This window comes from Xenopus laevis, chromosome 1L, assembly GCF_017654675.1.
Source record: "Xenopus laevis strain J_2021 chromosome 1L, Xenopus_laevis_v10.1, whole genome shotgun sequence".
In the NCBI taxonomy this organism is placed as follows: domain Eukaryota; kingdom Metazoa; phylum Chordata; class Amphibia; order Anura; family Pipidae; genus Xenopus; species Xenopus laevis.
Window position 1 is genome coordinate 48,598,438 of NC_054371.1, and position 26,142 is coordinate 48,624,579.

Here is a 26,142-nt window from a genome sequence, read left to right on the forward strand (position 1 = left end):
TGAATGTTAGCAGAAGGATTGCGCATGCTATCCAATGCTTAACGGGGAGTCATTAACAGAAAATTAACAAGTAATAGTAGTTTTTATTTTGAGAGAGAAAAGGGTTGTATCATGGTGCTCTTGGTACAGTACTTGCGGTTTTGATTTAAGGATAAGAATACTCTATTTCCTGTAAGTATTCTTATCCGGCTTTATGTGTGAGCAGTTGAATGACTGCTATTCACTGCAGCGCTCAAATAAAACACAAGTATACTTCTGTATAACCTTCAAAAGTGTAGACAAGTTTGGATACACGAATAAGCCCAAGTCAGAAGCTTACATTTACTTTGAGCGAGTTGCACATGAGATAAATATATATGATTTTGCTTTGGGTTTCATATTTTTGATCATAGGCATTTCTATTTTTCTCGAAGTGCAAGTACCTTCTACTGATGTCTCTCAATTCCCTTTTTTTTTTTAAATTAAAGCATTTCGCCATATCACATGGCACTGTAGTAGTGCATCAATTTGTCACTGGCACTAGGTGTGCACCGTATATTAAATATGCACAGAACTGTATGTAAGTGGACAGGTACATCTGCACTATATAAAACTTTCTGACAGTTTTTTTTTTACCAAAATTATTTAAAACAACACTGATTTCTGACAAAAAGGATCAGAAGAGTACAGTAGTATGACAGCATTTCAGGACAAAACGTCCTTTAAGAGCATTCTAATGTCGATTGAATATTTTGCTCATGTCCTTAGTAATTCAAGGCAGGATTGAGTGCTCAATTCATTAGATTATGTTCTGAGCACACACAGAATTAGTTGTAAGTGGCTTGACAGATATTTAGCTCAGTATGCTGTTCTTATGTGACTGTAACATCACCATGGTAGTGTTGTGATACACAATGAAGGCTTAGCAAGTACTAGAATATCATGGGGGGCATTTCACACAAGCAAACTGGAACATTGGCATAATTAAGGCTACTGCACCAAACAACCACTGTCCCCTCCTAGTTATCCCCAGTAATAGGCCCTTCTGATCAAACACCAAGGAGTAATCTGCTTTCTGGTAGAGTTGTACAGGTGTAGGATCCATTATCCAGAAATCCATTTGTCAGAATGATCTAAATTACGGGAAGGCCATCTACCAGACTCAATTTTATCAAAATAATCCTAATTTTAAAAACCTATTTCCTTTTTCTCTTTAGTAATAAAACAGTACCTTGTACTTGACCCAAACTAAGATATAATTAATCATTATTTTAAGCAAAAGCAGCCTATTGGGTTTATTTAATGTTACACCATTTTCTAGTAGAGACGGTATGAAGCTCCAAATTAAGGAAAGATCCGAAATACCCCAGGTCCCAAGCATTCTGTATAACAGGTTCATACCTGCACTTTAAGCAAAAAGGCCATCTTTTTCCACTCTACAGCACATGTGCCAGCCTGGTTTGAGGGGTGTAGCTACAGAGGAAGCAGACCCTGTAGCTGCAGGGGGGCAATAGGTATAGGGCCCCATGAGGCCTTAATTAACATACAAACTCTAGACATTATGGGAGCCTGAAAACGAATTTGCTGTGGGGCCTAGTAATATCTAGTTATGCCACTGCCTGGGAAAAACTTCTTGGTGCTTGCTTAGAATTACCCTAGGCTGGTGCAGTTTTATGCTAACAGGAACACTGGCCTGGGGTATCAGGTAAATCATTATAATCATTGAGGCTGCCTAATATTTGCTAACTCCCCAACCAATGATTTCACCTTACACAATGAAAGGTATGTGTTTTTCCAGTGTGTTGCTAGAAAAAATGACTCTACTGTTCTGCTCTAACACTGTCTCTTCACTGTGATGTGATCCTGCTTGAATGGGGTAAAACCAAACCTACTATTATACCATGCTCATTATAGTAAACAGATACTACAAACACACTGCCAAGGGTTGCTTATAGGGAGGAACAGAATCTATACAACATCCTGACAGGAGGATCCTGTATGCACAGGGCCGGATTTACATAGCAGGCGCCCCTAGGCCCTCTAACGTTTATCACCCCCGTCCCTTCCCTTTAATTCACTCAAATTTTCATCATCAGACCAGAGCAATGGGGATTGGTGCATGGGGAATTTAAAAAACTATCATATCTCCTCCGCATTCCCCAGTGTTTCTGAACCAATATGGATGTGGTTGGCAACATGCCGCCCCCCTAAAATCCTGACACCCTAGGCCCGGGCCTTGGTGGCCTCTCCACAAATCCAGGCCTGTGTATGCACATAAAACATAACCAGCAGTCATGTGAGGAAGGCAAATGAAGACTGATAAAAATTATATATACTGTATACTAACTAAACCTATTGAATAGATGAAAAAAAAATAGATTTTTTTTGTAAAAAAAAAAATATAAAGAACTTACTAACATTTCATGGGCCTTTTTTTGGCATAAAGAACAACTTGACATCAGAAAATAGTACTTCGCTTAGAAAGAGCTATTCACAATATAAGAGGTTAAGCAAAGCCCTAAGCAGCCGGCGAAGTTGGAAAACACTTGAGGACGATTGCGGCGTCTCATAGAACAGTTTGGCTCAATCCTAGCAAGCGGCATTGCTCTGCTTATTGTGCTAGCTTTCAAGGTGTTTTTCCTTTCTAAATGGATGCGGCTGACTTTTTCAGCTTTGCAAGAACAGAAATGAGATTATAAAAGGCTTCCTTGCATTTTCATCAGCTTTCTAACAGCCATTTTATTCCCATTAAACTGGGGAAAATAGATAAATCCAGTTATATTTCTGCATCAGTGTTTAAACGTAGTTAAACCTTAATAAACTCAGAAATCCATAATTTGTCATACGTGATTTTTAAAGGTTAAAAAGCAATATTAGCCACATATATATAATTGGCAATTTAGCCTGAACATGCTTATGCTGAAATTATTTTCATTTTCAGTCTGGAGTGGAAGTGCTGTGCGGATTCCAATTTATAAGGGCAATCATGCTGTAGTGAATAGCTTTGGGGACAGCCCTTGGGACAAGGATACAAAGGAATAAAAAGCCCAACTAGATGGTTCTTTTTCCTAACAACAAACAGCACCCGTATTGATGTGCTCTGCACCAGTCTCCGACATGCTTATACACTTCTAAACATTTCAATCTGTTTTAAACTTTCAACCTATTCTCCTACAAAACTGACTTTTTGTTCTGTTTGCTTACACAGTCGCTTTACTTAAAACAATTCTGGCAATGGCACATCATAGTGAGAAATTCAGAGTCTGCATATGATTACATATTTCAACTTTATCTTTGGACAATGAAATAAATGTGATTATTCATTTATAAACAATGCTGCTATATTTACAGATAAAGAAAAAATATTGAAAATTACATAAAGATCCCTTATCTGGAAAACTCCTAGTCCCAAGCGAGATTACAGATCCAATACCTGTACTAGATTTATTTTTGGTGTTGATACGCAAGTAGAAAGCTAAGAATTCCATGGCCAGTATGAATGTGGGTGGTCACAGGCCAAATGTCTTTCTGCAGATCATCTAACACCAAACACAAATGTTTATTACTAATACATATTATGTTTGCTTAGGAACCTACCAATCATCTATTATGAGTGACAATGCCCTTCTCAAAAGTATAAATGATATTAAAGGACCCTTTAAATTCCCTCAACCTATAAGTGTGAGGCCATAGGCGAAATAATATTTATAGAGATCATGAAGCTGGTTTATTACTATACCAGCTTCATATATTACTAAAATTGTGTTTACTTGCCACTCATTCATCCCCTTCTAAAATTACAAAGGATTTCAAAAGTCAAGTCACATTCCCATGACCTGTATCAACATGGAAGGCCTCAAGTAGTGTAATGGTCTACTTATCACAGGACTCCAAACATATATTACTAATAATTATTGTGGTTACTTTGTCCAAAGTAACCTCTCATCTATTATACGGTATGATACACCCACAAATAAAAATATAAAGACTATTAGAAACCATTTTGGAATCTTGTGACCTGTATAAAGACATTTCAAAGAAATATTTATTATTACTAATAAATATTGTGTTTACCTTCAACAACTCCATTTTGTGTAATATAACAGATAATACAGTCCTGAAATGATATATAATGTTTGGTATAACCACACACTTCTACGACTTATATGAAGGTAAGAGAGCATAGGCTGCATATTACCAAGAAACAGTATATTTACTTCTCTCCAAAAATTTGGTTTTAGAATGCTTGGAATGGATCAGAAACCCTCATCCTGAAAAATGGACAAACATACATTCAATGCTATATATAAAGTATTTATTAACATAGGGTCTAAAGACCAAGGCATCTATTTATTAAACATCAATTTTTTCTGATCGAGGTTTTTAATGGGAAAACTCAATTTTTTTGTTGGGGAAAAAACCTCTAAATCCAAACATATTTCAAACCTGTTGAGGTCATGTAGAAGTCAATGGCAGCTGTCCCTGAAGTTGTTTCTTGATGCTCAATTTTGTAGCGCTGATTATTTTTGAGAATAATTATTGATAAATTGAGTTTAATTCATGGAAGGGAGTTTGGTCAACTATGTTTTCATAAAAAACTGAGATTAATTCGAGTTTTAGTAAATCAGCCCCTTAGATTTATACATATGGACCATATTTAGTTTTGTGAGAAACACTCATGGCCTAAAAAAAAAACTAGTGAAATTAAGGAAGGAAACTTTGAGTTGAATTAGGAGATATATTTCTTTGAGTTGAATTAGGAGATATATTTCCTGGTTCTACAGGGTCTAGCTCTGTTGTTGGCCACTACAATGTTCTAATACTATTATAATACTGTACATAATAAGACTTTCTGATGCAAAGAATGACAAATACAGTTATATATGTTACCAGTAATAAATTCTCCCTCTAAATAAACCATCCTTAGTTTCTTCTTAAATGTGACTTTTTTTTTACACTCAAAACAATTTCCTCTACAATTCATTTTTTTCTCCTATAATTCTTTGGTGGACAATGCTTAAAATCTGTTCACCTTCCATAGTCCAGACAGTGAGTGGTGCACACAAATATCATGCACACCAATAGCTGATTGAAATTTCCCATACCCAGCCCTCTTTTCTGCCATATGAAATAACTTTACATGTAACAGTGGGATCTATTATACTTTACATGCTTTAAATCAGTGATCCCCAACAGTGGCTTGTGAGCAACATGTTTCTCTCCATTCCCATTGATGTTGCTCCCAGTGACCTCATTGTAAGTCCCCACTTTCAAATTCCTGACTTAAAGTCAAGTTTTGGAGGCATGAAAGCACATGATTAGTCAAACAGAGCCTCCTTCAGACCAGCAGACCACAGGGGACAACTAATTAGCCTATCACATCTCTTATTTGGCATTCCCAATGATTTTTTCTTTGCTTGTGTGGCTCTCCAACAGTTTTTACATTTGCGTGTCGCTCATGGGTAAAAAAGGTTGGGGATCCCGGCTTTAAATGTTTCCTGGATACCATCCCAGGCCTTAACTGTATTTATGTATGCTTGTTTCAGTTTCTGTGAGAAAGTGCAAATCTTAATTTCCAGCCTTAAAATTCCAGATTTTGTTCCACTCGTATATTATATCTTCACTGGCTCTACAGCCAAGATAAAAACAATGAACTATACACAGGATCAATGGTTTGGATCTAAAACACTGATCTGATATCTGCTTCTACCTCTCCTGTGAATATTAATCAAGAGTAGGCATGGACATGAGTTTTTTACCAACAGGCTCACCAACCTATACAGGGTTGAATTTAAAGTGTTAAGCTATAAAAGTTGTTTTTTTTGCATGGTGTTTCAGCTATAAGCAATCCAGCAATTTACAGTATGCAATTCTCTGATAGTGTTAACACAGTAATAGAAAAAGCTCTTAAAATGCCTCGACATTCTGTCTTAAAGGTATCTTTAAGGCAATAATGTACAGTAAAATGTGGTAGTAATCCACTAATCTTCTGGAAATTAGGACCACAAACACTAAATTAAAAAAAAAGAAAAAATTGCCAACTACGATCATTTTAATGGTGCAAAAGAATAAATCCAACCCTAATGTACTGCTCGTGGGGAAAGTTTTCTTGGTAGTGTCTTCACATTAACTAATTGTAAGAGACAATTATAGGGGGGGGAGTAAAAGCCACAGGGCATCTCATGGAAGAAACATGGAAGCCAACCTCACACTCAACAAGGGTTTGTCAGAAGAAACTGTCCTAGTCACAAGTCACCAATTATCAGAGGGCCTCAATAAGGTCAATGTACTAAATATTTACAGCTCTGTCAGCAAATATTGTGATGTACTTTTCCTCATATGCAATCACTGTAATTCTGTAATGTATCTGTCTCCTGACATACTTCTAGGTAAGTCTCTTACTTGCATTTTGCTTTAGTCTCAAGTGTATCATAAGGTGCCCATTAGAGTTCTACACAATTAGCAAACCAATAAATGCCTGTCAAAATAATTTTCCAGTAACCCTGCAGACACATAACCTTTCCTGTAATCCTTTAGCTACCTCTGGCTACAGGTCTGGCGTTAAGGCAGAAAGGACATCGAGGCTTTTCTAAGAGGCCCACTTACTAAAGGTCAGCTTTTAGTGGTATACAATATTTTTGGAAACCATGATTAAACTCCATTTCTCTAAAATCACAAATGCCATGAAAGTTATTGAATGATCCGAATAAAAAAAGAACAAATGAAAATAGCTGTTGAAAAAAAGCAAAAACCCAGAAATTTTCATGAACGAACAAAAATTTTGCACGACAATGAAAGTTTAGATCTCTAAAAACCTCTAAAACCACAAACAAAAGGCTGATCTTTCCAAGAAAAGAAAGGGAACTTCCATTGACTTCTACGTGACCTCAACAGCTTTTATTTAAAAAAAATGGTGGATTATAGTATACTATAGTAAAAATGTGGTCATTTGTGCCAACAAGTAAGATTCGGAGAAACAAATGTTCTACGAACTTTCATAAATCAGACCCTATGGGCAGAGACACAGGTGGAGATTAGGGGAGATTTAGTTGCCTGGCGACAAATCGCCTCTTCTTCGGGCGACTAATCTCCCCAAACTGCATTCCTGCCGGCTACCTTATAATTTAGTATAGTTGCTTTGTTGGGTCATTAGATGAAGGCTTCCTGTTAGACAACCATGATATAATGTTTCAGTGACCCAAAATTTGCCCTGATCTCCCAGATGGATTCCCACAATAATTCCAGGGGTAATCAGTGGAAATTAATTGCCTGCAAGAAGGAAACCCCTGGTAATTTCTGGTGGTATAACCAAAGCAAGATTTATGGTTGCTGTTCACTTACAGAACAGTATATGTGTTCCACCCAAACCGATATGTTTCTTTTCTACTTTCCCAGCTAATTTTCATCCAAATATCACCAATGCAGTCCTTTCTGGAAATGATACCCATACAGTCATGCATCAGCAAATCCCCCAATTACTTCAAAATGAGAAAACAAATCAGAGAGCAGGGGATTGCTTATTTAAAGCATTAAAAGATTGGTTAAATAGGAAGCATCCCCAAAAATGTTTATTTTGAAACCTAATAAAAGGAATTGGTGCTCTTGCTTTCTAGATATTCGTGGATTAGCATTTGAAATCAACAACAATTTAAAACCAGGGAGGTTTACATCTGAAATTGTATGCGGTAGGCAAAAAAAACGTCAAGGTCGTATTTGTGAATAGAAATAGCTTTTAGAGACACTGCTGTAGGAATTTTATGTGGAGCAAGCAGATGTAAATATTTGAATTCAGGTTCAGTACAGACCTACCATGGGTTGTCATTTATATTGGAGCATATTCAAAAGAAAAAACTTCTAAAGACATCATGTCAAAAAATAAAAAGGGCTTGGAGTTCTGTAGTGTCGTCATGGAAAAAAGACCTTGAATAAGATTTCGTGGACGGGAGTCTATTAGAGAAAGTATAAAATATTTTAATGCAATGTTGTTCTATGCTTTTATGTTTTCTTTTTGTTGTGCATATTTCTATATATGAATCATATGCTGCTCATTTTGTGGATAGATAAAGTCATTGTGAGGTAGCTTTATCATCTCCTTAGTTCTGATCCATGAAAGACATTTGGGACTCACTACACTACACCCTAGAGCACTAAGAGGTGCCAGGTGCAGAGTGCAGCTCCAGTGGGTGCAAGGCAGTCCTATCTTTACTGCCTACACCAGTGCTCCCTAATTTAAGTGTCTAAATAATGTGCAAAGTTAGAGGACAGGTAGGGCAGTAGGGGACATAGTAACATAATAGTAATATAGCAATTTAGGTTGAAAAAAAAAACACAAATCCACTAAGTTCAACCTTTTAAGTCTATATATAACCTTCCTAACTGGTGCCTTCCCCCATCCCCTAATTTAATAAATCACAGTAAAGCGCATGGAGTAGCGAAGAGACCTGAAAATTCTGAGACATGCAGGGCAGAGTGAAACGTGTAAAAACATGGATTACACCCATCTATTAGTTTGCCTAGAACTATCTGGTCTGTTTAAGCTGTGTGTGTGTTTAATTATCGAAACAGTTAATAACTATTATTAAAGAGATTCTGTCATGATTTTATTATGTAGTTTTTATTTCTAAATTACACTGTTTACACTGCAAATAATCCACTCTACAATATAAAATGTAATTCCTGAACCAGCAAGTGTATTTTTTTTTTTATATGTAATATTGGTATGTAGGCAGCCTGGTCATGTGCTTTCAGAAAGAGCTAGCACTTTAGGATGGAACTACTTTCCGGCAGGCTGTTGTTTCTCCTACTCAATGTAACTGAATGTGTTGCAGCGGCACTTGGGATTTTACTATTGAGTATTGTTCTTAGATCTACCAGGCAGCTGTTATTTTGTGTTAGGAAGCTGCTATCTGGTTACCGTCCCATCGTTCTGTTTTTAGGCTGCTGGGGGGAGGGGGTTTGATATCACTCCAACTTGCAGTACAGCAGTAAAGAGTGACTGAAGTTTATCAGAGCACAAGTCACATGACTGGGGCAGCTGGGAAACTGATTATATGTCTAGCCTCATGTCAGATTTCAAAATTAAATATAAAAAAAAGCTTGCTCTTTTGAGAAATGGATTTCAGTGTTCAGAATTCAGCTGGAGTAGCACTATTAACTGATGTATTTTGAAAAAAACATGTTTTCCCATGACAGTATCCCTTAAACATCAAACAAACGTGTCACCAACAGTGGTTCTTTATACAGCAGTTGACTGAGGATTCTGGACAATCTGGCCTCTAATAAGGTTGGAGTGCTGGAACCTTGAGAAAAATAATGTTTTAGAGATTTAAGTCAAAGAACATTGACTTTCTTGTAGCAGCTGGACTACAGACGTTATAAATTGCAGCAGGAAACATAGCGGACTATTGCCCATTATTATCACATATGGGAGAAAGCCAAGACTGTGATGGACCACCCTTGTGGCTCTGACTGATCAGGTTACTGCTATTAGGACTTCTACATGCATGTAGAGCAAGCATACATACATACATACAGAGAATATCTAATATCTAGCACTGCCACAGCTCCAAATCACAGAGTAAAATGTTGTTAACACAAAATGTTATTGTCAAATTATAGACTGATTCCTTTCCCAGGTAAAGCCTTTCTGTGCAGAGAAAAGAAACTCTTGACTGCTGCTCTGCTGATTAAAGTGCCTATGCTTCATGAAGCAGGTTGCTGTATTCCGTTAATTATCCTTAAACAACTTCATCTACTGCATGACAGCGATATGAAATCTTTACATTGCAGTCTCTTTTGTCCTCCTGTCTGCCTTTGGGTTTTTTTTTTATTTCCCTTTTATCTCTAAAAAGATGCACTGCTTTAAACAAGTCTACAAGTCTCATTGACTAGGTACTCAAAATCTTGTTAAAAACAATACTGAAATATAGGCCTTGTTTGGTCTCGTTGTAATCGGCTGTAACTTTGATTGCCTGCAGATCAGCATTATTAAAGGCACAGCTACAGCACATAAGATCTCCTTTCTAATACTCTCATATTTTCTAACATGCAAGTAGTTGTAACACTTGTGTGCAATTTTCTGATAATTAAAGAAATACTGTACATATATCATTAAAATAATGAAGAAAAAAATAGCTAGAGCTGTTTCCATGGGTTTAACGGACACTCCAAAGAAAATATATAAAACATGAAGACTGATCACTGTGCTGAATTTTAATCTATTGTAGTAATGTGAATTATTTTTTGCTGTTCAGTTTATGGCTCAGAGAGAGGCTGGTCTGTGAGTGCAGGTGGGAGAAGGTGTAGTCCCATTCAGCAACATGTATTAATAACTCTGGGGTAGCAGAATACCTAAGTAGACGTCAGGGAAGAGAGTTCCTATGAATGAGTGTTAGCTAGTGGTAGGATAGAATTGACTTTTGTTCATTCAAGGTGTCTGAAGTTCTGTTGAGGAGTGTACAAAGTTAAGGTGGCCATACATGGACAGATTGAAGCTGCCAATTGGGCACCTGCATTCCAAGTAAATAGCTTATCAGCACATTCATTGGATGAAGAGCACATCAGCACAGTGATGTGGTTCACTTCTTTCATGTTCTCTGTAGGCTGAAATGGCGCTAGAACATTGGACCAGCCTGATTTGGCCCAGCATGTGGGTGGCCTAGTCATGCCCAGATTTTGTCGTTTGATGACTTTATTAAATGAGCGGGACTTTGTATAGACACCTTTAGTTTGTTTCCACCAGTGTGAGAACTCATTGTAGTGAAGAATCTCTTATAGTTCACCATGAAGTGCTTTGTATGCTGTGGCTGCAATTTATTATAACATCCACAAGGAAATTGAATGTGTGATACAATTACGATACTTGTTACATCAAATAAGTGATCAACTTGTTTAAGAACCACTAGCGCACAGATTATTATGTGAATGAAACTGTGCAATATGTTTTTTTAATTTACAGTGAGAGCCCAACCAGTGGCCTAAATAGGGTTGGAACTGGTGCAGTTATAATATATAATTTTTGACCAAAAACCACATGCTTCTGTCTCACCTGAAGCATATGTGGATAATATATATATATATATATATATATATATATATATATATATATATATATATATATATATATATATATATATATATATATATATAGATAGAATGTAGGATCCCAGCCAAACAATGGCGCCTGAGTGCAGTCCACGCTGTGGTTAGACAGAAATCATTTGGGGGCAAATTCACTAAAGGACGAAGCGCCTAGCGCTAGTGTTAATTCGCTAGCGTAGCGCATTTTCGTTAATTCGTTGATTCACTAACGGACACTGGTGTAAATTCGCTAGTGTTACTTCGCACCCTTACGTCTGGAGAATTTGCGCAACGGACGTAACTTCGCAAATTCACTGACGCGCGCATTTTTCTGAACGCTACCTTTTATGCCAGACTTCCTTTGCTACCTCAGGCCAGTCGAAGTGCAATAGAGTAAATAGGGATTGCTTCAAAGAAAGTTTAACATTTTTCTAAGTCCCAAAAAACGCTGGCGTTTTTTATGGGTGATAGGCTGAAAAAGATCTAAATTTTTTTTGGGGCTACCCTCCTTCCCCCCCACATTTCCTAACTCATGGCACCTTAACTATACAGTGGGCACATGTGTAGGGCAAAATAAAAATTTTATTTGCTGTTTTGAAGGTTTCCCAGGCTTGTGTAGTGATGCTACATATACCTCCATTGTAACTTCAATTTGGCGCCGTATGCAAATTAAGCATCGCTAGCGTAACTTCGCTTTGCTTGGCGAATTAACGCTAGTGCAACTTTGCCACCTTACGCTTCCCCTGAGCGCAACTTCGGATTTTAGTGAATTTGCGTAGCACTGGCGAAAATACGCCTGGCAAAATGCGGCGAAGCGGACGCTGGCGCAACTACGAATCTTAGTGAATTTGCCCCTTTGAAAAGGTCGTACTCTCAGGTCTTAACGTGAAAATAATAAATACTTTCTATTTTTACTTTAAGACCTGAGAGTGCAACCTCTTCAAATGATATACATATATATATTTCTTTCGAAAACGATCTGCACTCTCAGAACTTATGTAGCCAAAACGTTGGTCCCTCCACAATAAACAAATCTATTCAGTCCTGAGAGTGCGGATCGTCTTTGAAAGAAATCTACAATCATCTGACCTGCACCCAGGCAAAAAACATGAGTGCCAACTTTGTGCATCATATATATATATATATATATATTGCAATCCAGCTTCCACATATGCTGAATGAAGATTGCAAGGGAAGTGTGCCTTTTTGCATGGTTCATCATAATTTGAAGCAACATTCATTTAAGCAATTCATAACTCAAACCCATCTTGGGAAGAGCCCACACACAGAGAGAATCCACCCAAACCAAAGCATCCTATTTGGTTATAGAATAGACCAGGCTGAATTTCTGGGGCTGGGCTGTCAATCTGGAGGCACTCTAGCAGGAAATGGCATTGCAATTCATTTATAAAGCTCAGATGCTCGTGAGGTACACAGACTTAATTGTATGGCATCATCATATTACTATACATCATCTGGTCTGTGAACATATCTCCTATGGTGGTCTGATTAAACTATCAACAACCCAGTTCAGGGCATGCTGAGAACTAGCAACAACGGATTGCTCAGTATAATATCTCTTTGCAAATAATGTCCTGATGGCATCATACCCATTTATATCATATATTTCAGAGACTTGCAGAACCCTAGAGCTGGATGCAAAAAAGAGGTGATAGGGGAATCTCATGATTTCCAAGACACCCTTTATCCTCAGATGGCTTGTTTCCTTTAGGCATTTGAAATTGTGCCTGATGTGCACTTTAGCTCATTATTATTTGTATTATGCATTTGCTAGATGCCAGGTGCACACAGTATTACTATTGTTGTTGATGCAATTAGTCAAGACACAAACATGGCTACTAGACAAGAGAGCAAACCCTGGCATGTGAATAGCACATAACAGAACACAAGACACAGCACAAACGTACAAAACTGCATGCCCGGATCCTGTTATTAAGAGAACTGGAATTCCATGATTGAAATGAAGTAGCTATGCAAATGTAACAAAGTAACACATGTCCTGAAAAAGTGGTTCATTTCCAAAATGAAATAATTTTTCCAGCTTTATTCTGATTTACTATACCTCATACAGTGAAATCTCAATTTTACATACCCTGGTTTTACACCATTTTGCGTGGCCCTGCAAATTTATTTTGCATTTCAGTGGGTGCTTTTCTCTTATTTTACATAATATTTTCCCTGGATTGTACATGAAAATTTTCAAAATGCTTGTTTATCCTCTGTGAATGTTATTATTAGTGAAATTATAGAGGTTTACGATACTAATCAGATGCATAAAATCTGCAGAAATTTGTCAGTAAATGGTCAAGTCCATTTAGTCTGCACCTCATACAGTCACACACCAATTACTTAATGCTTTAAGTTGTTCATGTCAGAGTTCTTGCACTTGCCCCCCATAGTGTAACATTAATGCTGCAATGCTTAACCCTTGTCATTAACACAGTAAATACTGCATACCTCCCAACATTTTGGAAATAAAAAAAAAAACTATTTGCCGCGCGTAGTGCGATTATTTTTTTGACCACACCCATTTTTTGTGGCCACACCGGCTAATTACCATGCTCATTTTACAAAATTTGGCAGGTTATGAATGTTTAAACATATTTCTGTTTTTTTCAGTTATTACGGTTTTGCTAATGAAGGTGAATTGCCCTTTAAGCTGTGAGTCGAACTTCTCCCAAGAGACCTGTTATCTAAATTGTTACAATTATTTATTTGCTTGTCTTAAAATTGTTACAAAAGTATCTTATCTGAACCTCTTTGCTGTTCTGGGCTCTCTGCCAAAAGCCAGTTAAGTTAGAAACTTTGTTTCCTTTTTTTAGCTGTTCAGTGCAGAGAAAATCTGGACTTTCTAGAACAAACACAGGTCTGCGGGTTGAGCTGTCAAAAGCGGGACTGTCCCGCTGAAAATGGGACCATTGGGAGGTATGATACTGGATTTCAAAGTAAAATTGCTTTAACACATTTCCCTGATATTACATTTTGCGGTATTCTACTGCACAGCATTAGGCACAAAAATATTTTAAAGGTAAAGTAAGAATTGAAAGGATGCAATTAGTGCCATGTAGGGGAAGTGTTGATAGAAATAAAGTAGTGAAAAAATAATAATGGATATTTGGATAAATGCAGTTAGTCAGTACATAAATCTAATTCCACTTTCAAAACTCCACCCTCCAAGATAATGAGGCTGCTAAACAAATCGAAGGATGTGTGCTCGGTCTCCCTATCAACAGAAGATGGCAACCCTAGATGTATATTTCACCCTACTTGGATTTGTCTTCTATTTGGTTTACAAAATCAACCATATCCTCATAATGAACCCCCTATTTAAGTGAAAATAAATTAATGATACACATGACTAATTAGGGTATATTTTCTTTTAATTAAGAATTCTGGTCAATGACATAGGTTTTTGCATTCCAGGGTTGGACTCGGCAAGTGGGAGACCTGGAAAAAACTGGCGGACCCCACCCGCATAAGCCCGATCAACTATGGGGGTTCCCTCGCTCTTCTAATTGTGGCTTCAAAAGGTAAAATGGTCGCTGGGACATTGGGTGGAGGAGCTTATGACTGGGATGTATAAGCACCACTAGGGTAGAAGAGTGGGCAATGGACAATGGACAGTCTGACACTGCTATAGTCTCATATGCTTAGGTACTTACAGTATATCCATAAAGTTTTCAATGGACATCTTATAAAGATATTAGAGACAATGCCCCAGTAAGGAAGCTTTAGCTGAAATTCAGCCACAGACTATAGCAGTGAATTCACTAAAACACTCTGGATTCTAGAAAGGTTCCCAAATTATTGATCATTATGCCAGAGCCTCTCACAGTCTAGTGAGTTTGGAACGCACAACTGAACACCTTACAAAAGCCAATGAATTATTCTTTCTCTTGAAAGGAATCCTCTGTTTTGATAATGCGATACCAAAAGATTCTCTTTTTCAGAAGTTTCCCACCAGGCGCAATCAGGGGAAACTACACATATATGTATACATCCATTTGATTGGATCTCAGGAATTCCTGTTCTACTTGACAACTTGATTATATTAAGAAAATAAATCAGAGGTAATGTGAAACATATGTATCCAAATAAATAGCACTTCCACTCTCATTTTCATATTGTTGTTTAAATGACTACCATGTGGAGAAGTATTGAGACTGGTGTTTATACAACTAGTGCCAAGGTAATACATCAACTAGTGAGAATGGATACAGGAAGAAAATGATATTTCATGTGGCCGAGGCATTCTTTTTCTGTCCAGGAGCCGAGACAATTTCATCTGTGTGTGCCAGGCATGACGAGCAGGGCACAGATGGGTGTTAGCAGTTAAATGGAGAGAGCCCTGCTTATTGTGTAGGAGTCCCGGCGGTACAGCAATGGATTTACAATATGGTTATCAGAGCACACACAGATCTGACTAGGTTTCAAACTCATCTCCCAGACCTCCTGAACCAAAAGTGAAAAAGGAAAATGCCTTTATTCAGCAATTTATATATACTTAATAAAAATCTACATTTCCATATAATCACCATTTTCTAGTTTTACTTTTTTTTGCTGTGTGTGTGGCTAATTTTGAAGTGGGCAGGGTTACAATCAATCATTTCTCAATACAAGCCATAGTAAATAGGAAAGGGTCTCGTTATCTTTAAGCATGAGCGCGTGCTTTTAAAATTTTGCTGTTGCCCCCGAGCCTTATATTAAAGTTTTGACCAGGGCAGCATCAAGGCATCCTCCCTTAAAATTTACCCAAATAACCACCCTTCTCTGGAAACTCCAGGGTAAATTTACGCAGTTCTTGGTGCATGCGAAAGAATGCAGCTTTTTTTAAACACCATGAACAACATCTTTAGGTGCAATATATTAAAACAGGTACAGTATTCAGCACCCTGGGAATATTTGCCAACCAAAGTCCACAGAAGTAATTGGGCGACCCCCCATGCCATCTAGCAAATGCAGTTGCACTCCAATGGGAAATGTGGGTAAGCCTCACTCTGTACTGCTACCTTCTGTGATCACTACCCAATGAGATACTGAAATGCAATCTAAAAAGCAGGAGAATATGAGCCCCTTCTCACCCCACAAGCATTCCTTCCCTTTCCACATCACATCTGAACCCCCAAACGCCACACAAAAGTGAGATGCTTCTTCCTGCACTTGTAAATGCAAAAATAAGTAAAACTCCCTACAGCCCCGTCTTAGCCCTGTCCTTCCCCCGGCCTGGTCAAAATTAGTGATGGGCGAATTTGCGCCGTTTCGCCGAAAAATTTGCTAATTTCTCGCGAGATTCGCAAAACGGCAAAAAATTTGCGAAACTGATGTTTTTTCCGCCAGCGCCCATTTTTTTGAAGCCGGTGCCCATTTTTGACACCGGCGTCCGTTTTGACAACAATTTTTTTGAGGTCAGTGAATTTTCGTGCCCGTTTAGCGAATTTATTAGCCGGCAGCGAAACGCGCAAATTCTCGTCTGGGGAATCAATTCGCCAATCACTAGCCAAAATGATAACGGATTGCACTGCTTCCACAAACACCTGTAAAATTAGCTCAATGGTAAGGTCTTAACTCTTCTACATTACTGTTACACGTGATGACAAAGCCTATTCTGAAATTACATTCTGCAAACAAACAACATATTGACTTATTTTGTGATTTGGATCACTAGAGCTTTTAGAAAATAATTACTTTTCCTCTCCAAGGGCACATCTGGAAAAACTTAGCTACCCTTTAATTACGACCAACAGCAGCCCCTGCTCCGTAGCACTCTCTATTTAATAATGTTAATAAGAATGGAATATAACTCAGTGTAAAGCCACTGTGCTATACTGCATTTGTGTAAGTATGCATGTATTTGCTTTGGGGAGTATATATATCTATATATATATATATATATATATATTGTGACATACAGGTTAGCTGGGACAATAACCACGCCACAGTTTAAGCACAGTAATGGAGTCTGACACCACCTTTAAAAGTTCAATGCAGTTTGGCTAACGTATTATGATTAGGATTAGCAGTCCCTGTTTAACACCTACATTTTTGTATACGTAAACACCAATATACGCAAAGGGTGCAATTGAATTGATCAGGATTCTTTCTCATTCTCTCATAGTGAATAATGCATATCCTATTTTAAAATATTAGAATATTATAAGTCACAGAGGAGATCCATGACGGCACAAACGCAGTAGGCTTATTGCTTTTTTGCAGGTCATGGGACTTAGTGGTGACATCTAATATGCTCATAGTTTACAAAAGGGGCACATTATTTTTTTTCTAATACACAAGATTCAACGAGTTTATAGTTAGTTTATAGCTGATCGCTTAGCACCATTTATATGGATATAATTTACATTATATTCAGAGCCCTTCTATATTGCATACAGATATGGGAATTGTTATCCAGAATGCTTGGGACCTGGGGGTTTCCAGATAAGAGGTCTTTACGTGCCATACCTTAAGTCTACTAAAAAATCATTTAAACATGAGATAGGATTGTTTTTCCTCCAATAAGGTTAAATTATATTTTACATGGGTAAAATAAAGGTACTGTTTTATAATTACAGGGAAAAAGGAAATATTTTTTTAACATTTTGAATTATTTTATTTATATGAATGCTATGGGAAATGGCCTTCCCGTAATTTGGAGCTTTCCGGAGAATGGATTTCAGGATAACTGTTTCAGTACCTGTATATACATATATATACACACACACATGCACGCTTTCTATGCTGCTTGTCAATCCCTACAATTTGCTTTCTTTTTACACACATTTCCTTTCATATGACTCTACGGTACTTAATCAATCAGCATTTTTTTATGATTTTCATTACCCTTCCAAATTTCTGATTCAGCCACAATTTTATATCACATTCCTGTAATTTGCCATCTTAACTGCCATAGCGTTTTCTGAGGTTACTTATCAGTTATGTCTGTAAAAAGTGAAATTCTCCTTGTACACTGTAAGACAGACGCAGTAGTAAATATTCTGACTGCAGATAAGGCCTGCCAGCCTTGTGTAAGTGAAATGCTTACCTACAGTATCTACTTGATACAGTTAGAAACTCCTAATATGTGAGGGTACGGGTCAGGCCACACAAGCAGATTCGGGGAGGTTAGTCGCCCAAGCGACAAATCTCCTCTTCTTCGGGGTGACAATCTCCCCGAACTGCCTACCCCCTGCCGGCTAAAATGAAAATCACCTGTGGCAATGCACACGCGTCGCTTCGTTTTCCTAAAGTCGCCCGAAGTTTTCTCATGGGGCGACTTCGGAAAATGAAGTGCCGCGTGTGCATTGCCGCATGCGATTTTCATTTTAGCCTGCGGAAGGCAGGGGGTAGGCAGTGCGGGGAGATTGTCACTGGGGGGGGCTAATCTCCCTGAATCTGCTCGTGTGGCCAGACCCTAAAAACATCTCTCAAAAGCACAGCTCTCTTCTAACCTATAGTTAATTTCACATAAGAATGCAAAATTTCCCATAGGCAAACATTTCTGTTGTTACTAAATGTTCCAGATCTTCCCAGACTGAGATTGTCCCAATGAATTTTTATCCTTGTTATATCCTATGATTTGAATCCTGACAAACTGCAGAGAACTATTTTATGTACCTAATCTCAGTTGGAAACCGAATGCTGTAACTAACCATGTCATGTTTTCATAAAAGGCACATTTTCTTTGCTTGTTTAGTTCCTATTTTTGATCCTGTTAAAGGTGCAAAATCGATCTCAGACCACTATGCCTTGAATACATAGACATAAAGATGACTAGTATGTCAGTCATATAGCACCACAGAGGTTCTTTTAGAGTTTGAGACAATTTTCAATTGGTTTTTAGTTTTATTTGTATTTCTTTAGCTTTTTATTCAGATGCTTTCCAGTTTGCAATTTCAGTTTGCAATCTGGTTGTTAGGGTCCAAATTAGGCCGGTGGAGACCGGGCAGGGTCGGGGCCATGACATGGAGGGGGTGGGGCCATGACATAGAAGGGCCTGGCAGTGATGTCGGGGGCGGGTCATGATGGGGCGCTTGGCAATTGGTAGATCGATGTGTCAATCATAGGGAATCCTGCCCGGTTTTCCTAATTTGGAAAACCGGGCAGGCAGTTCTCACCCAGGCATCCCTTCAAAAAACCCTTGTCCAAATTCCCCTAGCAACCATGCATTGATTTGAATAAGAGACTGGAATATGAATAGAAGAGGGCCTGAATAGAAAGAGGAGTAATAAAAAGTAGCAATAACAATACATTTGTAGCCTTTGTCTTTTAGATGGCGTTAGTGACCCCCATTTGAAAGCTGGAATGGGTCAGAAGAAGAAGTCAATAATTCAAAAAAATATATAAAAATAAATAAAAAAGAAGCATAAGTAAGTTGCTTAGAATTGGCCATTCTATTACATATTAAAAGTTAACTTAGAGGTGAACATCCCCATTAATATCCAACCAAAACAAAATTAAGCTACTAGTAGAACTAGACTCCTTGTATTCACCACTTTTTTAGTAGAGTTGTTTTATTAGCACAGCTGGGTCTGCTGATTCTGTACAAATAACTACAACTCCCAGAAGTCAGACGGAGCTGGGCTCCCTGCTTGATTCATGTTTGTATCCATGATGCATTTTGCCATGCCATGTTACAGTTTATTTTCATTAGTTATAGTAGGACACACGGACCAAACAAATGTTTATTCTAAAGACGTCTTGCTCTGAACGTCAGGGTGGTCTGACTCCAGGCAGAAAGGTCCTTGACAGGCCAAGATTTAAACACATCACTTTTTGAATTCAGGTGAAGTCAAGGACTAGCATATACACAGTGAAGGCACAGCAAAAAGGCCATGGCCCCGAAGGCTACATAAGTAAATATAAATTGAATGAAATAAGTAAAGATTGTCAAAACGAATAAAATGACAGTTACGAATGCATCTGCAAGTGCAGTGGCGCTAAAAATGGCTGCAGATTATGTTTGTTGATGCTATTCATTTAAGATACAGATATGGGATCCATTGTCCAGATACCCGCTACCCAAATTATGGAATGGACATCTGCCATAGACTCAATTTTATCCAAATAATTAAAAAAAAATATTTACTTTTTCTCTGTAATAATAAAACAGTACCTGTTCTTGATCCAAACTAAGATATAATTAATTGGTGTTGGAAGCAAAACCAGCCTATTGGGTTATTTAATTTTTACATGATTTTTTAGTAGACTTAAGATATGGAGATCCAAACTATGGAAAGATCACTTCTCCAGAAAACCCCAGGTTCTGAGCATTCTGGACAACAGGTCCAAAACCTGTACTTGTGTCCAAACACACTGCACTTCATAAAGTTGTGTTAAGTGATATTCTGCCTGTACTGCCTCTTCTCTTCGCATCTACTGACACTGGGAAGCCTGGAACTACTGCCACTGTGAATGTGCCATTCATTACAGGGGTCGCACAGCAAATTCGTTCAACAAGCACAGCAAAAGTGTCCAGCACCAATTACGTGACACAATTCCCCATTGTCACCCATTTTGCAATAGTTTACAAATCTTTATGTATCAGACACATCTCACTGCATGGCCACAATTATACTGGAATTCTGGGGAACATGCGGCATTGTGGGTAAAAAGCCTCATGATTAGCTTCTGAATATTGCACTTTGCTCACTGTACTGTATTTATAAAAAGCCCTTTTAATCTTTGCTATGCTGAAGAGATCCCACTCTTTAAAACATTAATGAGAAGTGCCTGTTTATAGATATTTCCTTTTGCCCATGTAGCATTTAGCGAGTCACTCTGATAAATTCATGTGCATGTATGATACTTTTATCTAATACAGGTCAGTCTAGCTCAGATCTCCTGAGATCAGATTCCATGAGCAGAATATACTAACATACTTCCTAGACTGAAACAAAAATAAGCATTTATTTCTCCTTTAACTTCTACCATAGTGATGTATTTATTTTAACCACCGTGGGTAAAATTTCAAATTAATTATAACTGGAAAAAAAAAAATTGTATAGCTGCCAGTTGGCACAAGAACCGTGTAAATTAATTGCAATTCCAGTAAATTCTGCTAGGTGGGACTGATGTTTCAGCAGGTCAGCACAATTTGATTTTACTCTCTGCACATTTGGAGAGAACTAACTTTCTGGTTTGTTTACAACCATCATCACCAGCAATATACAGACGGTTAACAGCAAACTCCGTGTTTGTGCTTTTATTAACGAGAGAAAAATGGATTTCAAGTCAAATATTTTTTTTATAGAAATGCTCCCCCTTCCGTGGGGTCAGGCCTTAATTCATTCTCAATTAGAGCTATTCTGCATGTCAGGTGCACAAGCATTTTTATGCCTTAAAGCCTTTTTTTTAGATAAGTAATCTTATATCATACATCTTTAGAATAGATGCAGAACAACTGACATTGTGTGATACTTATTTCTAAGCTAAGGGAAGAGTTACTGAAGTATGAAAGGTGTTTGATCCCATTGAAAAAAAGAGACAACAGGCAGGTGGGTCTTTAAGTAATACACGACAGTCTCCTACAGCCGCTCTGAAAGTTTTTTGTACAGATGACTTACCTTGTCTTGTATATTCGTCTGCTTCTCGGTGAACCAGATCTTTTACACGGTTTCCATACAGAAGCCTGGAGGAATCATGATCAAAAGCCTTCAGGGTTTCACTTGAGCTGTAGGATTTTTGTGTAGGCACTCTACACTCATCATTGTCCACCGAAGAATTAATGTAGCGCCGTTCTTTGTCTCTGCGGCTCTTTGTCAGAGAGCAGTAAGGCCTTCGTTCTTTTACATCCATGCTAAGATCATTCTGTGCCCACGACAGTCCAGCTTACTTGAAAAATCCCCTCTCACACTTGATTTGCCTAAAAAAAAAAGAGAGAAAATACAAAAGTAAAGCAGAATTCAATTGCCATTTTGCAACAAAAAGGGTGGCTAAGGTTACTAATGAGAAATGTCTGTATAATGGGATTCTAAGAATATAGAAAAAGACAAATGAACATATAAAAAAGCAGAAAAACAATTACTGCACAACAAAGGATATTTAGTAATAAAAACTGGCACAAAATAAACACAGTAAGGCCGTTCCATGTGAACTTCTGTGGATGACAACAAAATCCTATCAAATAAAGAAACCTTATAACAAAATCAAATATATCATTATACATATATGTGAGTTTTGGCTTACAAAATATCATCTTATTAATAGTTCTTTGGAGAGATATATAGCGCAGAATACAGCAAAAAAGTGTTGTTTCCAGAACAAAATGGTAATACTATGGAAGTGACTTGGCCAGTCTTTTCAGTACATTAGTGGGATTGGGGTCCCAAGCTCATGAGTCAGCAAGTACCTACCAGTAATGGGTATGTTTTCAGTGCCAATACATTGATTGCCACTCTAAATTTACATGATTCTCGACTGCACAATAAGGGGGGGGGGTGCATGACCCCAATATATTTCCCCCCCAATTATTAACACTTTCCCCATGTATAATAAAATGCACTAAGAGTTAGAATGTGTTTGACTGCCGTAGGTATTCCACTCCATTCTGATGTGTGGGGTGTTAGAACTCCACAGAAGTGCTGAGCTCTAAAACCCCTCTGAATTGTTAATTCCAACTGCAAATTACAATAAAAAAAAATGATTATGAATTCTGCACTACTGCAGAAAGCAAATTGATAAATAGGAAATACTGAATTTTATCACTAACACCATTGTACATAGCATTTCATTTTTCTGGTTGCACTGGCCCTTTAACCTTTGATGAACATGATTCCCATCCACCCCAATAGCCTGAAGCTTAATTTAGGCACTTGACAAAAATGACTGCTGAACTACTGGAGGGGTCGCCATGCCGTGCCACAACACATCTGAAGTGGAGGCGGAGATTAGAAGCCTCAAATTCTATTCTATCTATTTTTACCAGACACTATAACTACTATATTCTCACTAAAGAAGTCAACTGTAAAACAATGACAGGAAGCAGAACAAACTCCACATGTACAGTATTAGGAAGGCATTAAACCGACGTCAAAGAATGGGATACATTTCTCTACATTTCTGCCACCATTGTTCTTTGCGTCTCTGCCAGGCTCCCTCTATTATCAACCTCCTCTTTCAGTTAAATCATTATGAATGTTAAATGCAGAAGCATGGACAAAGGATTATATTATTTCACAACTATGTATTGAAATATCTTTTATTATGAGCTATACAGCAAATGTGTCAGTCATAGCTGACTTATTAATACAATATTTCATTCATAGTCGACTAATTAATAGGGATGCACCAAATCCACTCTGTTGGATTTGGCCGAACCCCCGATCCTTTGCGAAAGATTCGGGCGAATACTGAACCGAATCTGGACCCTTATTTGCATATGCAAATTAGGGGTGGGAAGGGGAAAACTTCTTCCTTGTTTTGTGAAAAAAGTCATGTGATTTCCCCCGCCCCTAATTTGCATGTGCAAATTAGGATTCGGTTCGGCCGAGCAGAAGGATTCAGCCGTATCCCAAACCGAATCCTGGATTTGGTGCATCCCTACTAATTAATACAATATATTTGGTGGCAGAGGGTCCAAGTCCTATGAATTGTAGCTGCCAATGGCTGGAGATTCCTGATTAATGAGATATATACCGTATATATATATATATATATGCCTGCCATACATATTGAGACCAAGGTCTCAATATGTGATTGGAACATTGAAAACAATGTTTGTCAACAATTTAAAAATTTAAAAATGTATCTGTGAGTGCTGTCCCTTCTCCAGTTTTGTAACAAGTCAATTGACCTACTTGACCTGCTGCATTACTGGCACAGAATTTACAAGTAAATAACAGGGGGACATAAAGGAAAAGATTATAAATACAGTAAAGTCCTTCCAATTATGACTGGGATCATGAACATTTTACACTGGAGAAAGTCACCCAAGGAAAAATGTTGGGTATTTGATTATTGGCTGTTCAGCTGATACTTGTTGGAACAATCAGAAAAAGGCACATTTCTACTCTAAGGGGCAGATTTATCAAGGGCCAAAGTGAAAATTTGAATTTTCAGGTTTTTTATGGCCCAAACTGTCAAATTCGACTAGGGAATTGTAAAAATTAGATTTGAGTTTTTCAGGGATGCACCGAATCCAGGATTCGGCCAGGATTCAGCCTTTTTCAGCAGGATTCGGATTCAAAATCCTTGGGCCTGGCCAAACTAAATCCGAATTCTAATTTGCATATGTAAATTGGGGTGGGTAGGGAAATCACGTGACTTTTCGTCACAAAAGAAGAATTTTCTTCTTTTTTCTTTTCCTGCCCCTAATTTGCATATGCTTTTGGTTTGGTTCGGTATTTGGTCGAGTCTTTCACCGAGGATTCGGCTGAATTGTGGATTCGGTGCAACTGTAGGAGTTTTTTTTAAAATTCGGATTCGATTTTCAAAATTTATCATACACTGGCCCTTTAATAACTCAAAGTCGACTATTCGCCACCTTAAACCTGCCGAATTGCTGTTTTAGCCTATGGAGGACGTCCTGGGATCAAATTTGAGTTGTTTGCTGCCTTCCTGAAATTCCAGTTTGTTTCAGAGAAAAAACTTGAATCAAATTTGATTCGAATTCGATTCAAGTTTGTGTGTCGATTCTATTCACCGGAGTTCAATTTTTTTTATATTTTTGAATTGGTCGAATTTTGAGTTCATGGGAGTTTTAAATAACTCCCATCAACTCGAAATTCGACCCCTGATAAATCTGCCCCAAAGTGTGGTAGTGTATCCCTTACTCAACATCATCCAGATATGCACATTTATATTTATTGGTATATTGATATGAAAAATTGGAAATGAATTACTCTGCTTGTAACTAACACATTTTATTCCTACCTCTGGGAGCACCTGGATAACACGAACTAGGAACTGGCACTTATATGACAGTGTCACCCACTGTTACCTACAGCACTTTAATACTCCGAATTGCCCTATGGGGTAGGGTTCCTTTCTTTTGTCTCCTTGACACTGAGCACTTAACCTGTAGTGTAATTATATTTTATATTTATGTGAATTGTATTTCTAATAATGCACTTAGTTACTTGTTAATGCAATGACCCCTTGTTTCTTACTAATTTATTGTTTTGCTGTACAGTGCTCTGCCCTCAAGGAGCGCTATACAAATAAAAATATACATAAATATATTCTATGTTTATACTATGTGTTTGCATTACTTTTCTTTTTATATTGTTGTAGAGATATAAAGCCATATCCTTGCGAAAGAGAATACAATGCTGTGTATGCAGATTCCCCCGTGAGCCCCCCTCAAGCTATCCTTGGTCACTACTACCCTGGCCTTGAGGGCAGAGCCACCGGTTTGGATGTAAGAGCAGTTCAATGTTTTTCTGTGCTGTGAAGAGATATCTCTATATTCTTGTTATTGCTTATTCCCTTTTACTCCCATACTTTATAAAGGTCTGTGAATCCTTTGTTGAGGGGTTTCACTCTTTGTGAGTTCAGAATCCACAGAGCTTATGTCAAAAAAAAAATTTCTTTCACCTCAAGTGGTCTCTGGTACAACTGTTATGTTTAGGAAAATAGCAGTCTTATGTGCTTATGAGATCTCAATATCAAATTAATCAAATATTTACATTTAAAATTGTGTTAAATTCACAGATATTTAAACACAAATGAGCTTGTTCAGCGAATGTAGGGAGTAATCACTCTGCTTGTGAGGCCTGGTCACTGCTCACATTTCATATTTCATTCACATCACATCTTATTAGGTCCAGCTATGCCTGAAATCCGCACAGATCCTGCCTCTTTTCAATTCCTCTTTACAGGTTAATAAACTGGGTCTATCTCAAGACATAAAAGCAAAGGGTTATTTTAGTGTTGTTTTTATATAATGAACCAGTGGAAGGGACATGTGTCTCCTGAAGCAACTGTTTGGGGAGCACCAGGGAGAAAGAAATGCAGCCTCATGCTAATCATTTCTACTGCTTTATACTAAAAAGAGCAGAAATATGTCTACAAGGGATGGCAGTTTCTTCTTAAATTCATATTCACTCTTAGGTCTCTATACATTTTTGA

At 37.8% G+C, this 26,142-nt stretch overlaps 1 protein-coding gene across 1 annotated transcript in view; it reads right to left on the reverse strand.

Moving 5' to 3' along the window:
• Positions 1-26,142, reverse strand: part of LOC108698837 (teneurin-3) — a 321,882-nt gene that overhangs the window by 91,225 nt on the left and 204,515 nt on the right. Inside the window, exon 4 of the mRNA XM_018230688.2 lies at positions 21,639-21,937. Within this exon, the coding sequence (XP_018086177.1) occupies positions 21,639-21,870 (232 nt within the window). The 5' untranslated portion in view covers positions 21,871-21,937. The remainder of the gene's footprint in view (positions 1-21,638; positions 21,938-26,142) is intronic.